The sequence below is a fragment of the Geotrypetes seraphini genome, chromosome 1 (genome assembly GCF_902459505.1).
Source record: "Geotrypetes seraphini chromosome 1, aGeoSer1.1, whole genome shotgun sequence".
In the NCBI taxonomy this organism is placed as follows: Eukaryota; Metazoa; Chordata; class Amphibia; order Gymnophiona; family Dermophiidae; genus Geotrypetes; species Geotrypetes seraphini.
Genome location: NC_047084.1, coordinates 357954734 through 357968805, shown reverse-complemented (window position 1 = coordinate 357968805; position 14072 = coordinate 357954734). Strand labels below are relative to the sequence as shown.

Here is a 14072-nt window from a genome sequence, read left to right as displayed (position 1 = left end):
AATATTCCATCAAAGTCTAATTCACATCAAATATCCCTCCCCCCCCTTATACCCAACAATTGTTCTTAAGCATAAAAATCATAAAGTATCCCCACCCTCCCTCCCCATCCTGGACGTGTATGTACAAAGGGAAAAAATAATATTCATTCTGTACAATATTTTGTTAATGGCTCCCAAATATCCCTAATTTTTTAAAAATGCCCCTGCTGTATGGCTATTTCCCGCTCCATTTTAAAGATGTGGCATAACGAATTCCACCAAAAATTATAATTCAGCCGATCTCAATTTTTCCAGTTTTTCATAATTTGCTGTATGGCAACCCCTTTCATAATGAGCAAAAGTTTATTATTATTAGAAGATATTTGGCTCTTAGCTCTCATTGATGTACCAAATAACACAGTATCATACGATAATGCCACCAGTAAATTTTCCAGTAAATTATTCATTTGACTCCAAATGGAATTCCAAAAGCGAAGTATCAATGGACAATAACCAGAACAGAATTTCTGACGAGTGGTATATTATGGTACAGTCGGGATACTGAGAGGTTCTAATGAGGACTCCAGAAAGAGCAAAGTATGCATACAAAAAAAAAAATCAACTACACTTCTCCCGCTGTATTCGCTGTCATAGGGGAGTAACAGACCTGCGAATAACTTTTTCATATGTTATTCGCTGTTTTCTATTAAAATCATTCATGAATATGGTGAAACCACGAATAACATGGTGGGAGACCTGGCCTGTTCCTGAAGGAGAAGCAAAACATGGTGAAGAAAGTGCTGGGAATCAGCAATTTTCTCTGTAAACGCTTGGAATCAGCGATTTCTCTATGCACGCAGACGTAATTTGTGGGTAAGGAGCCAGCAAGCTAAAAACCGTGAATAATCGAAACCACGAATACGGAGGGAGAAGTGTACTATAATTCCCAGGGACACTTTTGGCTAACCCTGGTTTCTCTGCTCCAGGCATTCTGGGATTTTTAGTCTTTGATTTTTGTATTGACAAGGGAGGATGAATCTTTGAATGCTAGGGTTGGGTCAAAGCATTGTCATAGATTAGAGTTAGTTAAGAAGTTTATAAAGCTGTTTATGTGGTGCATTATATTGTTGAAGTTCTTAATGCCCTATCTATCTCACACTTTCTCTAGTACTGCTTCATGTTGGATATAGCAAGCTTTTGGCAGAATTCTGTGAGAATATTTTCACTGCTGCTCCAATCGCACAGCAGTAACAAGTTTAAATCAATTCTGCCTGGTCAGTTGTCTGTTCTGTGCCAAATGAGGAGGTCTGTGATTGATTTTGTAGTGATTAGTCTGTGCCTCCCATGTGTGCAGGTCTTGTGAAGCCACCCCTGAAGCGCTCTCGCTCAGCACCCGATGGAGGAGATGAAGACAGCCAGGAGCAACTTCAGGACCAAGGGTCTGAGAGCAACTCCATAGAAGAAGAAGAAAAGACTGACAGCACAACCTTACTGCGACTGCTGGAGGAAGGAGAAAAGGTGTGATAAACACACCATCTCTTGAGTTGGCCCTGTGGATATCTGGTAGCACTGCATAGACCGGCACAGGAAGCCTGTACTCGGTTTGCCCATGTCCTATTGCCCTTACCGGAAATTTCTCATCACCCCCATCAAACCTTTCTCCGAGTCCTGCTGCCAGATTCCATCACACAGCCTTATAGTGCTGCTCTCAATGTCTATGGCTGGTATTCCACACATGGGACTCAATTCTGTAAATGACACCCAAATTGGACACCCCCCAAAAATGCGCTTTAAGCACTATTCTATAAGCAGTACTCCAGGTTGGGCATTGTTTATAGAATAATGCTTAGCACTGGGAATTAAGTGGAGGGATTTACACCTGGGTTCAGTTGGTGTAAATTCTTATACCCAAATTAGGCACAGATCCCTCGAATTCTATAACACTGTGAGCAAATCCGAGAACCACCCTGACCCACCCATGCCTCTCCTATAACCATGCCTCCTTTTAAGATCTGTGCAGAAAAATTAACATGCACATCTTTATAAAATAGCAATTATAAAGATGCAACGTAAATTCCACTTATTGCCAATTAGCACCAATAATTGATTATTAGCACCCAAATAGCGCTAATTGGGTCATGCATTCACAATTTGCACATGCATCTATGAACACAATACAGTGATACCTTGGAATCCGAACATAATCCGTTCCAGAACCCCATTTGAGTTCCAAAACGTTCGAGTTCCAAGACAGTTTTTCCCACAGAAAATAATAGAAACTGGATTTATCCGTTTCTTGGTCCCACAAACCCAGATTTTCAAATTCACTTTCAGTTCTTTCAATCAATGCCCCCTGTGGCAGATTCCCCACTTGGGCTATCAAAAGCTTTGCATATCATGCCCAAAGCTCAATGCCACTTTCCCTCAGTCTTGTAGGAAACCCCAAACTTGTTAAAAATTCACCTGAGCAAGGACGATCCGCAGCAAGATATGCAAAGCAAGCCGGGCTCCTTTCATGCTGAATGAGCGCAGAATAGTCGCAGAAGCCGACCCCGGAGGACCGACGAGTGCACGCAATCGGTGGCGAAGCACCGAACGAGCCATAAACCAGGTCTCCTAATTCTGGCTCCGCTTTTAACTCCTCCAGTGGCTGAGCTGGTGCCGCTCTGCCACCCGGGACAGGGCGGGGGAGTCACAGCAGCAGCCCATTGCAACCCGGTGCGCCCCATCCCTCTCCCACAGAGGGGAGGAAAGAGCGCCGACAGCTCATTCTCTGATCCTCTAACTCTCCAAAACTAACCAAAGAAAGAAAAAAAAAAATAAAAGAAACCGCTTCCTGAAACGATTATGAGAACCCGACAGAGCTCTTTGGTCCCAGCTGGCAACACCGCGCGAGACGAGGGAGAGCAGGGCACATGCACACGCAGCTGCCACGGCCAGTAGCGACTCCTCGTGCACTCTCCCAGTACACACCAAGGTGTGCATGCGCCCGACCAGAGAAAAGAGGGTAGAAGGGGAGGCAAGAGAAGGCTGGCAAAGACTAGGTCATCCTATCTGCACCCAGGTTGAGGGAGATCCTGGCCTTGGCGAGGTATGGGATATCACTTTTCGATCGGACTCTCCTGATGGGCCAGCAGTTTGTCTCCTCCTCTGAAGATGTCGCCATTAATGGGTAAGCACATGTTAAGGATCAGAAAGGATTTGCAGAGGGGATCCAGGACGCTACGTTCGGATTCCAAAGCAGCGTTCGGATTCCGAGACAAAATTTACTACAAAAAAAGTTCAGATTCCAAAACGTTCAAGTTCTGGGGCGTTCGGAGTCCGAGGTACTACTGTATATAGAATTATGGGGATGGTGCTCACCTCCCTCACTCTTCCCCAAAGGTTTTCTGCCATTTCCCACATCTGGCTATTAAATTTCTCAAACCACAAATAATCTGTAGGCTATCCAAAGATCCAGATCCTCCTTTTTTGTGCTCCCATTATTAAACTCCCCACTGGTGTCAGTTTCACTTCCCTTTGCCTCCCAAACTGGTGCATACCATTTGCACTTTTGGGCACTCCCACCATATGTGGTAGAAGCTTCCCTTCTGTTCTCACCGCCACTAACAGTCTCACTTCCTGCTGCCCAATCCCCACCCATCATTTGCTAATCCTGTCTGCTGTCAAGTACATTCTATATTAAACCTTATAATAATTTTTCTGCACTTGTGCAGTTACTGTACTTGTCTTCCTTATCTACTGTATGTAGTCCCTCCCAATTCTGTTCTGTTAATTGGTTTGAAGACATCGAAAAGAGAGCCCAAGGAGATCTCAACGATGAGACATAAGAACATAAGAACATAAGCAGTGCCTCCGCCGGGTCAGACCATAGGTCCATCCTGCCCAGCAGTCCGCTCCCACGGCGGCCCAAACAGGTCACGACCTGTCTGTATCACCAGAAGGGGCTCCCTTGCCACCTTGGTTTCTCATTTAAGTCCTGTCTTCCTATCGAAGTCCTAACCCTCCGGTCTTGCACATGCACGACCTGGTTTGGTTTCTATACTCATTACCTGGTTAGCTTTCTATACTTGTGTTACATCCCAGCTCCTCCCTCAGTATCCCATGATCCCTTTATCCTTCAGGAATCCGTCCAATCCCTGTTTGAATCCCTGTACCGTACTCTGCCTGATCACTTCCTCCGGTAGCGCATTCCAAGTGTCCACGACCCTTTGGGTGAAAAAAAACTTCCTTGCGTTTGTTTTGAACCTATCTCCCTTCAGTTTCTCCGAATGCCCCCTCGTATTTGCTGTCCCCTTCAGTCTGAAGAATCTGTCCCTATCCACCCTCTCTATGCCCCTCATGATCTTGAAGGTCTCTATCATATCTCCCCTGAGCCTCCTTTTCTCCAGAGAGAAGAGCCCCAGCCTATCCAACCTCTCGTCGTATGGGCAGTGTTCCAGCCCTTTTACCATTTTCGTTGCTCTCCTTTGGACTCTCTCAAGTACCGCCATGTCCTTCTTGAGGTGCGGCGACCAATACTGAACGCAGTATTCCAGATGTGGACGCACCATCGCTCGATACAATGGCATGATGACTTCCCGTGTTCTGGTTGTTATGCCCTTCTTTATGATGCCAAGCATCCTGTTGGCTTTTTTCGAGGCTGCTGCGCACTGTGCAGATGGCTTCAGTGATGCATCCACCAGCACACCCAAGTCTCTCTCAAGTCTGCTGTCTCCCAACAATACCCCCCCCCAATTTGTAGTTGAACAACGGGTTCTTTTTCCCTATATGCATGACCTTGCATTTGTCCACGTTAAAGCGCATTTGCCATTTGTTTGCCCAGTCTTCCAGCTTGTCCAGGTCTCTTTGTAGGTCCTCACACTCCTCCCTGGTCCTAACTCTGCCGCACAGTTTGGTATCGTTTGCAAATTTTATAACCTCGCACTTTGCCTCCTTTTCCAGGTCATTGATAAATATGTTAAAGAGTAACGGCCCCAGCACCGACCCCTGTGGCACACCGCTTGTGACTCCCCGCCAGTCAGAATATTGACCCTTTACTCCGACCCTCTGCAGTCTGCCCGACAACCAGTGCTTGATCCATCTGTGCACATCCCCTCCCACCCCGTGGTTCCACAGCTTCTTAAGCAGCCTTTCATGTGGCACCTTGTCGAAAGCCTTTTGAAAATCGAGGTAAATGATGTCTATGGGTTCCCCATTGTCCACCCGACTGCTTATTCCCTCAAAGAAGTACAGAAGGTTCGTTAGGCACGACCTTCCCTTACAGAATCCGTGCTGGCTTGTTCTCAATAGGTCATTCTTCTCGATGTGCTCGCAAATGCCGTCCTTGATCATAGCTTCCACCATCTTCCCTATAATTGAAGTCAGGCTCACCGGCCTGTAGTTCCCGGCAATCAAGGCACAACAAAGATGAGAATGAGATGCCTCAGGTGTAAAGTTTAAAGTTCACTTTATTGATAGTAGCACTGCGAGGATTCGAAGACTCAACACTGACAGTGTTTCGGCACCTGTGCCTTTGTCAAGAGTCTCAACAGCTGGTAGTTCTATCACATATTGTAAATAGAGCATTCAATACAGGTTAACTTTAGAAGCAAGCAGGGAAATAACTGGACACCTCGCAGTGCTGCTATCAATAAAGTAAACTTTGAACTTTATACCTGTGGCTGAATTATTGACATCTCATCCTCACAACTCCTTGTTAATTGGCATCCCATATCTTTCTCCCAGCACTAATGTATTTAAGTCTTCTCTTTCAGGTGACTCAGCAAGACACCATGCAAGGTTGACAGTTACCCTCTACTCATTTTATACTTCACAAACAACTCCACCAAGTTCCTATCTTTCCTGTACTGTATTTGGCCATACCTGTCTATTCTAAAAATACCCTTGCCACGAGGACAAATTGCTTCCAAATTTCTTCAAAACCCAATGCAAATATTTTATTATAGCAAATGGGCATCAATAGCATAATAGTGCCTCATTCTTGTGGCCATATTTTCAAAAGTCAGCTTGTATAGCTTTGTTTTTCTATTCACATGTCTCCCCATCTCTGGAAACCACACCAAATCTAAAAGGGTCTCTCCCATTATTTTTCTTGCTCAAACCTAACCCGGTGTTTTCCCTTACTGTGCCTCTGCCACTACTATACCACCTGAATTTGCACTGCTGGATAGTATTGATCTATATTTGAAATCTTTAACTCTCCCTGTTGCTTCTTCCTATATAACACCATTTTCATTGCCCTCTTCCAAATATATCCAACAATTGTCCACTGTATTCCTTTCAACATTTCTCAATCAGAAGTGATACGAAATAATAAAGCATTCCAGGAAGCCAACTCATCTTCCCACTGGCTATTCTATCTAAACAAGATGGAATATTGCTATACCTTGGATTTTGGCCAGGTACTAGTTACCTGGATTGGCTACCGTGAAAACGGGCTACTGGGCTTGATGAACCATTGGTCTGACCAAGTAAGGCTATTCTTATGTTCATATTCATCTTATCACATCCCTTCATATTCCTATACAGCCTCTCTAACATATACCTATGTATGCCATGTATGCATAGCGTCTAAAGCACTGGTAATATTAACCCACATATATTTTATTTTCTGAGTGGTACACATAAAAGGAAAAGCTTCTTGTATCCACCATTCTGCCTCTTTACTTGAGCAAATTTTAAATCCTTACGTTTGTTTATATTACTTTTAAAACTCAAGACTGCCCCATATCTTGCTAGTTACTGCACTACCACAGAGAGAGTCATCTTAGGCTGTGCTGTAGTGAACAAAATGTTGTCTATAGGATGAGATTAGATGATGCCTCTCCTCCTTTTATGCTCTGAACATCATACTGTTGCCAGATCAGCTGCACTAAAGAATTCCAAAGTGATTGCAAACAAGAAGGGTGAGAGAAAGCACCCCTACCTCATCCCTCCATGTAGCAAAAAATCTTCCAGATACCCTTATTTACCCACACCCTTGTCCTAGGTTCTTTATACCTTGTTCTTATACACCCAATCACCATTTTGGACTGTTGAATGCTTTCCAGTGTCAATAGCCAACAATATCGATGATATCTTGCCCTATTTCACCCTCCAAATTAGGTTTAAGACTGTCTTAATATTATCACTCAGGAAAACAGGAGATACCAACTTCCAAACAGGAGATACCAACTACAAAACTTGTAAAGTGGAGAACAAACAGCGAAGGAGACTCTGGCACTCAATGCCTTTCATTATGTATCAAGACTTGACATGATCGTGTTTCAGCCCCAAATGGGCCTGCCTCAGGAGTCTGGAATCAGAGTGATGATAAGTGTGCTATCTTTCTAAGTCAATTAGAAACCAATATTGGAGGAAATTGTGCACAAGGATTGCGGCCAAGCTTTCTGTTAGGACCGTTACGTCAGCTCTCAGAGACATTTTTTATGCTTTACAATATTGGTTTCTGATTGACTTAGAGACTCCTGAGGCAGGCCAATTTGGGGCCGAAACACGATCGTGTCGAGTCTTGATATGTAATAAAAGGCATTGAGCGCCAGAGTCTCCTTCACTGTTTGTTCTTCACTTAATATTATCACTAGTGTAATGATTCAGCAGAAAGCCTCTCTGGTCCCTGTGCACAAATGCATTATAGACGCCTATAGCCTGTTTGCTCAATACTCCAGTGGGCTGTGGATTTGCCTCCTCATGCAGCTTAGTCCAAAGAGCAAGAGACAGTAAGCTTCTATGCTCTCACACAGCGAGCTACTCTTTGGGTCACTGCAGTACTTTGTCTTGTTAAGCAGCCCCAACTCATTCTCTCCCTCCCTGGAGCAAGCTGTGCACTGATGTTGCTTTGATACTCAGGTCAATGGCGAGATTGGCCAAGATGTGCTATGAATTGGACTTATTTAATAGGAATACACTTTATGCAGGGCTGCTCAGCAGTTTCAGAGCAACATCCACGCTTTGCCAATTAATTGCAAATTTCATTATGTTATAATGTCATGTTGCTGCAGAAATAAGTTAACTTTGTGTTACCCGTAACTCTTCACTTGAGCGGTTGACTTTGATAGATTTTTAAGGGTTTGTCATTCTTGTTCTAGATTCAGCACATGTACCGCTGTGCCAGAGTTCAAAGCCTAGACACAAGTGAAGGACTACTTCTCTTTGGGAAAGAACATTTCTATGTGATTGACGGGTTTACAATGACTGCCACCCGAGAGATCCGAGATATCGAGACACTTCCTCCTAAGTGAGTACTACTGTGATGAGGTGGAGTACATCAGTTTTTTAAAAACTTTTTTATTCAATGATGCCTATGATAAGGCATCTTAAGATGTACCATATTTAAACTAAAATCCAAATATATTTGAATTTCATTATCTTTTCGAACTTTGGTGTGTTTGTCCCATATTTAAACTAAGCCATACATACAAAATAAATCAGAGGTATTTGTAAAATTCCTTTACCCTTTTTTCCTTTAGTAATTTTCCCTTACTTTCTTTCCTATCAAGATATTGTAGTTCATCCCAGGCCCCTCTACCTTTTTACCATATTGTTGTCTTTGTTATGTCTATCTTATGCATTGTTATGCAATTTTATGAAATTCTTTTTCTCCCCGCTAATTTTTTGTAATCCACTTAGACTTAGATAAGCCATATATCAAAACCTTAATAAACTTGAAACTTTAGATCAGGGTTGTCCAACATCGGTCCTCATGGGCTGCAATCCAGTCTGGTTTTCAGGATTTCCCAATGAATTTGCATGAGATCTATATGCATGCACTGCTTCCATTGTATGCAAATAGATCTCATGCATATTCATTGGGGAAATCATGACCTGGCGAGGGCTGAGGTTGGACACCCCTGCTTTAGATAGTGAAATAAAGAATGGGTATGGGTATTGTGGGTCTGTATATTATATGCAAGTACTTTCTCTGTCCCTAGTGGGACCACAGTCTATGATCCTTTTGTACCTGATGTGCTTTAATGATATTAATCCACAAGAAAATACCTTTTCCAAAGAAAACAAAGCTGTAGTACTAGGATATATGATATGAAACTGCAACGGGGAAGACTCAGGAGCAACAGTAAGAACCATTTTTTTCATGGAAGAGGTTGTGATGGAGACAAAACTACTGTGCATCAGTAGTGAGTGAATAAATCTCTGAAACAAACATACGAGCATCTTGAGGTACAGAACCCTTCGCCAGGATTTTGTGTCGCAGTACATTGGCATCATTTATAGAGAATTTAATAAAGAAACAGGACATATAAGGGGCCAATATAATAAGGTATACTCAGATCAGTTCTTCTTTCTACTCACATTGTAGTACGCCTGTTTGCAGGTTAAACTTTGTTTATGATTTAAGAACGTTTTTAACTTTAAAAAAAAAAAAAAAAAGATGAACTGTAAAAATAATGTTACATTTAGTACACCTCTATGCAAATCCAATTTAAATTGAGAGATTAACTAATACTTCCCAATGCAGGAATGTGTGTTAAGGCCCTGAAGATTTTATTCCTGTTTTTGTTGTTGTTTAGCACCTGAGGTGAAGTAAAATTAACTCACTCGGTGTATATGAGAATAAGAATCTTCGATCTTGAATCACACACTCTGGTCCCTTAGGTCCAGGATAGACCAATGCACATTGGAACTCCAAATTTGAAAGCCATGATCTCTAACTACCATACCCACTCACTAAATGTGAACTATACATTGTAAACCGCTTGGATCCTTTTAGGCTGTTATGCAGTATATAAAGTTTTTAATAAACATATATGGACATCGGCAGTTTGGAGGGAGGGAGCAGTCAGATGGTTTGGGTGTGAGTTAGTAGATTGTTGGGAGGTGCTGATGTGTGAGGTGATCTGGAGAAGAGCTCTTTTTGTTTAGAGGTCCTTTAACTTCCACCTTTAGCTCAGGGGCATAGACAGACACCCAATTTTGGGTGGGCAAAGGAACCCCATGCACCACTTTCTGCCTGGCATCTCTGTCTCTCTCAACCCTCCCTCCCCCCCAAGGAATCCAGACTCTCAATATATCCCCAGGTGATCTGGCTGTCACCTTCTCCCCCCCCCCCCCTCACATGCAATCCAGGCTTTCAACTTCCCTCTCCTATCCATGTACCTTTTAAATGCCACTTCACAGGCATCAAACAGGGACCAATGCAAGCTCAGTCTTCCTTCTTGTTTCTGCATAGGCAGGCCTACATCAGAAGGAAAACTGTGCACTGGCACTGAGCAGCTTACATCAGTCAATGCTCGCTGCCAGCAAAGTGAAATTTAAAAGATATGGGAGGGGAGAGATACTGGTGGGACTTAAGGATTCCCACCATCCATATCATAGTTCTTCAGCAGTTGGGTGGGCCTGAATCCAAAGTGGGTGGCCACTGCTTTAGCTACTGAAATTAAAAACAGTAATTATAGAATTTAGTGCCATTTTCTTGTCAACTTATGTAGAAGAGTGCATTATGCTTATTGTTCCATTATATTTATGTTTTCACATTCATTTTCTTATTAAAAGTGTTTTTTATACTTTGATGCATTTAGAGTGCTATTAGCCTTCTCAATGGAGGAGTTATCGAGATGCAATAAAAGGCAATTTTTATTGCATTTTGACCTACCACAGAAATCACTAACCTGCAATATAACAGTCCCACAGGTTAATGACTATTGTGGTTACATGAATAATGCTGTTTGTGAGCCATCCCACAAGCAGACTTATTCTAGCAGTCTGGAGCATCAGACCATCAAGCTGCAGCTCAATGCTCCCAACCATGACTTGCAGGGCCCCCACCTCTTTGATCCTGCCTCCCCCTCTACAAGTCAACACCACCCAGTCAAGCCCCACCCATCAAAAGATTACCCCACACACGCCTGCCCTTCCAGTGCTGTCCCTCAAAATGGTGCCCTTAGCTGTGATCTTACCCACTACCACTTGGGGTCATGTTTCTGTGTTTGGCTAGAATTAGTTTAGGGCTATAATTTAACTTGTGGCATCAGGGGTGGGCAACTTCAATCCTCAAGTACCACAAACAAATAGGGTTTTCAGAATTTCTCTAATAAATATGCATGAGATCAGTTTGCATACAATGGAGGCAGAGCATGCAAATAGAATTCCTGCATATTCTTTGGGGAAATCTTGAAAACCTGTCTGTACTGCAGCCCTTGAGGACAGAGGTTTCCTATGTTAGTACTCTTTAAGTCATATTAAGGTGCAAATAACACAGGTCTTAACACTGCTTGACAACTTCCCCCCCCTAATCATGAGTTAACTTTTTTTTTTTTTTATGCACGAGTTAAAAAAAAAGTGCTAAATATTAGTGTGTATTTTTTTTTTTTAATGTTTTATTACTTGTGTGAGTTCTGATACATACTTGGAGCAATTTACGTTTGAAGTTGTCTTCTTTATCCCTTAAGTTTTTTTTTTTTTTAAGTTTTCATTTGTTGTCCAAAGTGAAGGAAGAGTCGAACATTTTCTAGATGTCTTTTTTTAAAATACACTCTTGCTTTCCATAGTATGCATGAGCCAATCATCCCTAGAGGAGCACGGCAGGGACCAAGTCAGCTCAAGAGGACCTGCAGCATATTTGCATATGAAGATATAAAGGAAGTTCATAAACGGAGATATCTATTACAGGTGATTTTGGTTTTCAATGCCAATGAAATATTTTAAACCTGAATTGAACCAGTTGAGTGCCCATATAAATTTTAGCACAAATCCTGCAGAAATTGTGCAGGTCTATATAAATGTACATGCAGAGAATATATGCAATTTCACACATGGAAATCACAGCTCCATCTGTGCTGTGTCCTAGGGCAGTGTTTCCTAACATGCGGTACATGTACCCCCAGGGGTATGCAAGACTTGCCCAGGGGGTACATGCCGCGCCACTGGGAGCATTTTGGTATTTTTCCCCCTCCCTTTTGTGCGGGCTGCAGTCAAGATTCCAGTAAGGGAGAGAGGTGCTGAGCATCACTGTATATTTACTCTGCATATTTACTCACTGCATCCACCCTCCCCGTACTCTTCCGCTGCAGTCCCCCATGAACCTCTTCAAAACTTGATTGGTAGCAAGCAGCATCTCCTACCTGCTACTTGCACCGGCCTCGATTCTCCCTGTGACATTACTTCCTGGTCCCTTGACGGGCAGAGGGAGAGATGCTGGATCTGGAGAGCAGAGGAGAGAGAGTCAAAGATGCTGCTGGACCTGGAGGGTAGAGGAGGGAGAGGCAGAGATACTGCTGGACCTGGTTGATGGAGGAGGGGCCTAAGGCTCTGATTGGTCCAGATTTTTAAGGAGGGGCCTTAAACAACCTGGGTCAATCATAGCCTTAGGCCCCTCCCCGACACATCCCAGGATGCATCAGGGAGGGGAAGGCCCGCCATTTTGAAGAGGCGCTCCTGCTGGCCAGAGGGAGTAGGCATCCCTCTGGCCAGCCATCATAAACAAGGTAAAGGAGAAGGGGGGGGTTGTGTGGTGGAGGCAGGGAGTGGGCATCTCTCCCACTGCTGGCAGAGGGTGGCAGGGGGGCATTGTTTGGTGGCAGCAGGGAGAGGGGGAGATTGCATGACAGCTGCAAAATTTTCTGAGAGGTCTGATCTGTCAGGCCTTACTTTCCTGTCAGTGCCTGAGCCAATCAGTGCTCAGACACTGATTAGAAAGTAAGGCGATGACAGCTCAGACCTGTCAGCAAATTTTGGCCGCAAATGTGGCACAACGAGGTTAGGGAATCACTCAGCGATTATAGAGAATCTCTGGGATTGCTCATTTTAATATTAATGACCTCGTTGGTCTACATTTGCATGGCAGTATCGTAGACTGCTAGAAAACTTGGAAAAGACCACGGTAAGCCGTTTTAATAATCCGCCGCTAAAATACATGCACGCTAAACCGGTTTTGCGAGCATGTTAGAGACACATTTTAGTTTTGAGAATCTGCCCCTAGATGTTGCATTAGTGTTTTAGGACCTGATGTAATATTTAGAATGTATTTTTTCAAACATAAGTTTGCTCTTTGAGTCCTAGGGGTTAGTGCTGTTATGATATGGTAAGGTTCTCTCTCTCTTTTTGCACAGGTTTGTGCATACTGTTTTTGAGTGGCAGGATTGTGCATTGGCCTTACTGAGGTGCTATCAATTTTTTAAAATATATTTGTTATAACTTCAGACAAGGCTTTAGATATTTTGCACTATCTGATACGTGTTGAAGTGCAAGAGCCTGTTGATCTTGTAATCCCAAGCTCATGAAAGAGCAAAATCAACAAGCTCTCTGAGAGAGAAAAGGGTAGAGTGGCTGAGGGCAGGTGGGGTGTGTGTGTATGAAAGAGAGAAAGAATAGACTTGGCTGAGGGCAGTTGGGATAAGAACATAAGAAAAGCCTTACTGGGTCAGACCAATGGTCCATCAAGCCCAGTAGCCCATACTCACGGTGGCCAATCCAGGTCACTAGTACCTGGCTAAAACCCAAGGTATAGCAATATTCCATGCTACCGATACAGGGCAAGCAGTGGCTTCCCCTGTGTCTTTCTCAATAACAGACTATGGACTTTTCCTCCAGGAACTTGTCCAAACCTTTCTTAAAACCAGCTACGCTATCCACTCTTACCACATCCTCTGGTAACGTGTTCCAGAGCTTAACTATTTTCTGAGTGAAAAAAAATTTCCTCCTATTGGTTTTAAGAGTATTTCCCTGTAACTTCATCGAGTGTCCCCTAGTCTTTGTAATTTTTGACGGAGTGAAAAATCGATCCACTTGTACCCATTCTACTCCACTCAGGATTTTGTAGACTTCAATCATATCTCCCCTCAGCCGTCTCTTTTCCAAGCTGAAGAGCCCTAACTGTTTTAGTCTTTCCTCATACGAGAGGCGTTCCATCCCCTTTAACATCTTGGTCGCTCTTCTTTGAACCTTTTCTAGTGCCACTATATCTTTCTTGAGATAAGTAGACCAGAATTGAACGCGATACTCCAGGTGAGGTCACACCATGGAGTGATACAGGGGCATTATAACATTCTTAGTCTTGTAAACCATCCCTTTTTAAATAATTCCTAGCATCCTATTTGCTTTTTTGGCCACCGCCGCACATTAGGCGGAAGATTTCA

At 43.3% G+C, this 14072-nt stretch overlaps 1 protein-coding gene across 5 annotated transcripts in view; it reads left to right on the top strand.

Moving 5' to 3' along the window:
• The window catches only part of WDFY3 (WD repeat and FYVE domain containing 3), a 642313-nt gene that overhangs the window by 516190 nt on the left and 112051 nt on the right, over window positions 1–14072 (top strand). For all 5 annotated transcript variants that reach the window (XM_033914678.1, XM_033914667.1, XM_033914648.1 and 2 more), the window contains 3 exons: window positions 1334–1497; window positions 8070–8218; window positions 11487–11607. In XM_033914678.1, coding sequence (XP_033770569.1) covers window positions 1334–1497; window positions 8070–8218; window positions 11487–11607 — 434 coding nt within the window. The remainder of the gene's footprint in view (window positions 1–1333; window positions 1498–8069; window positions 8219–11486; window positions 11608–14072) is intronic.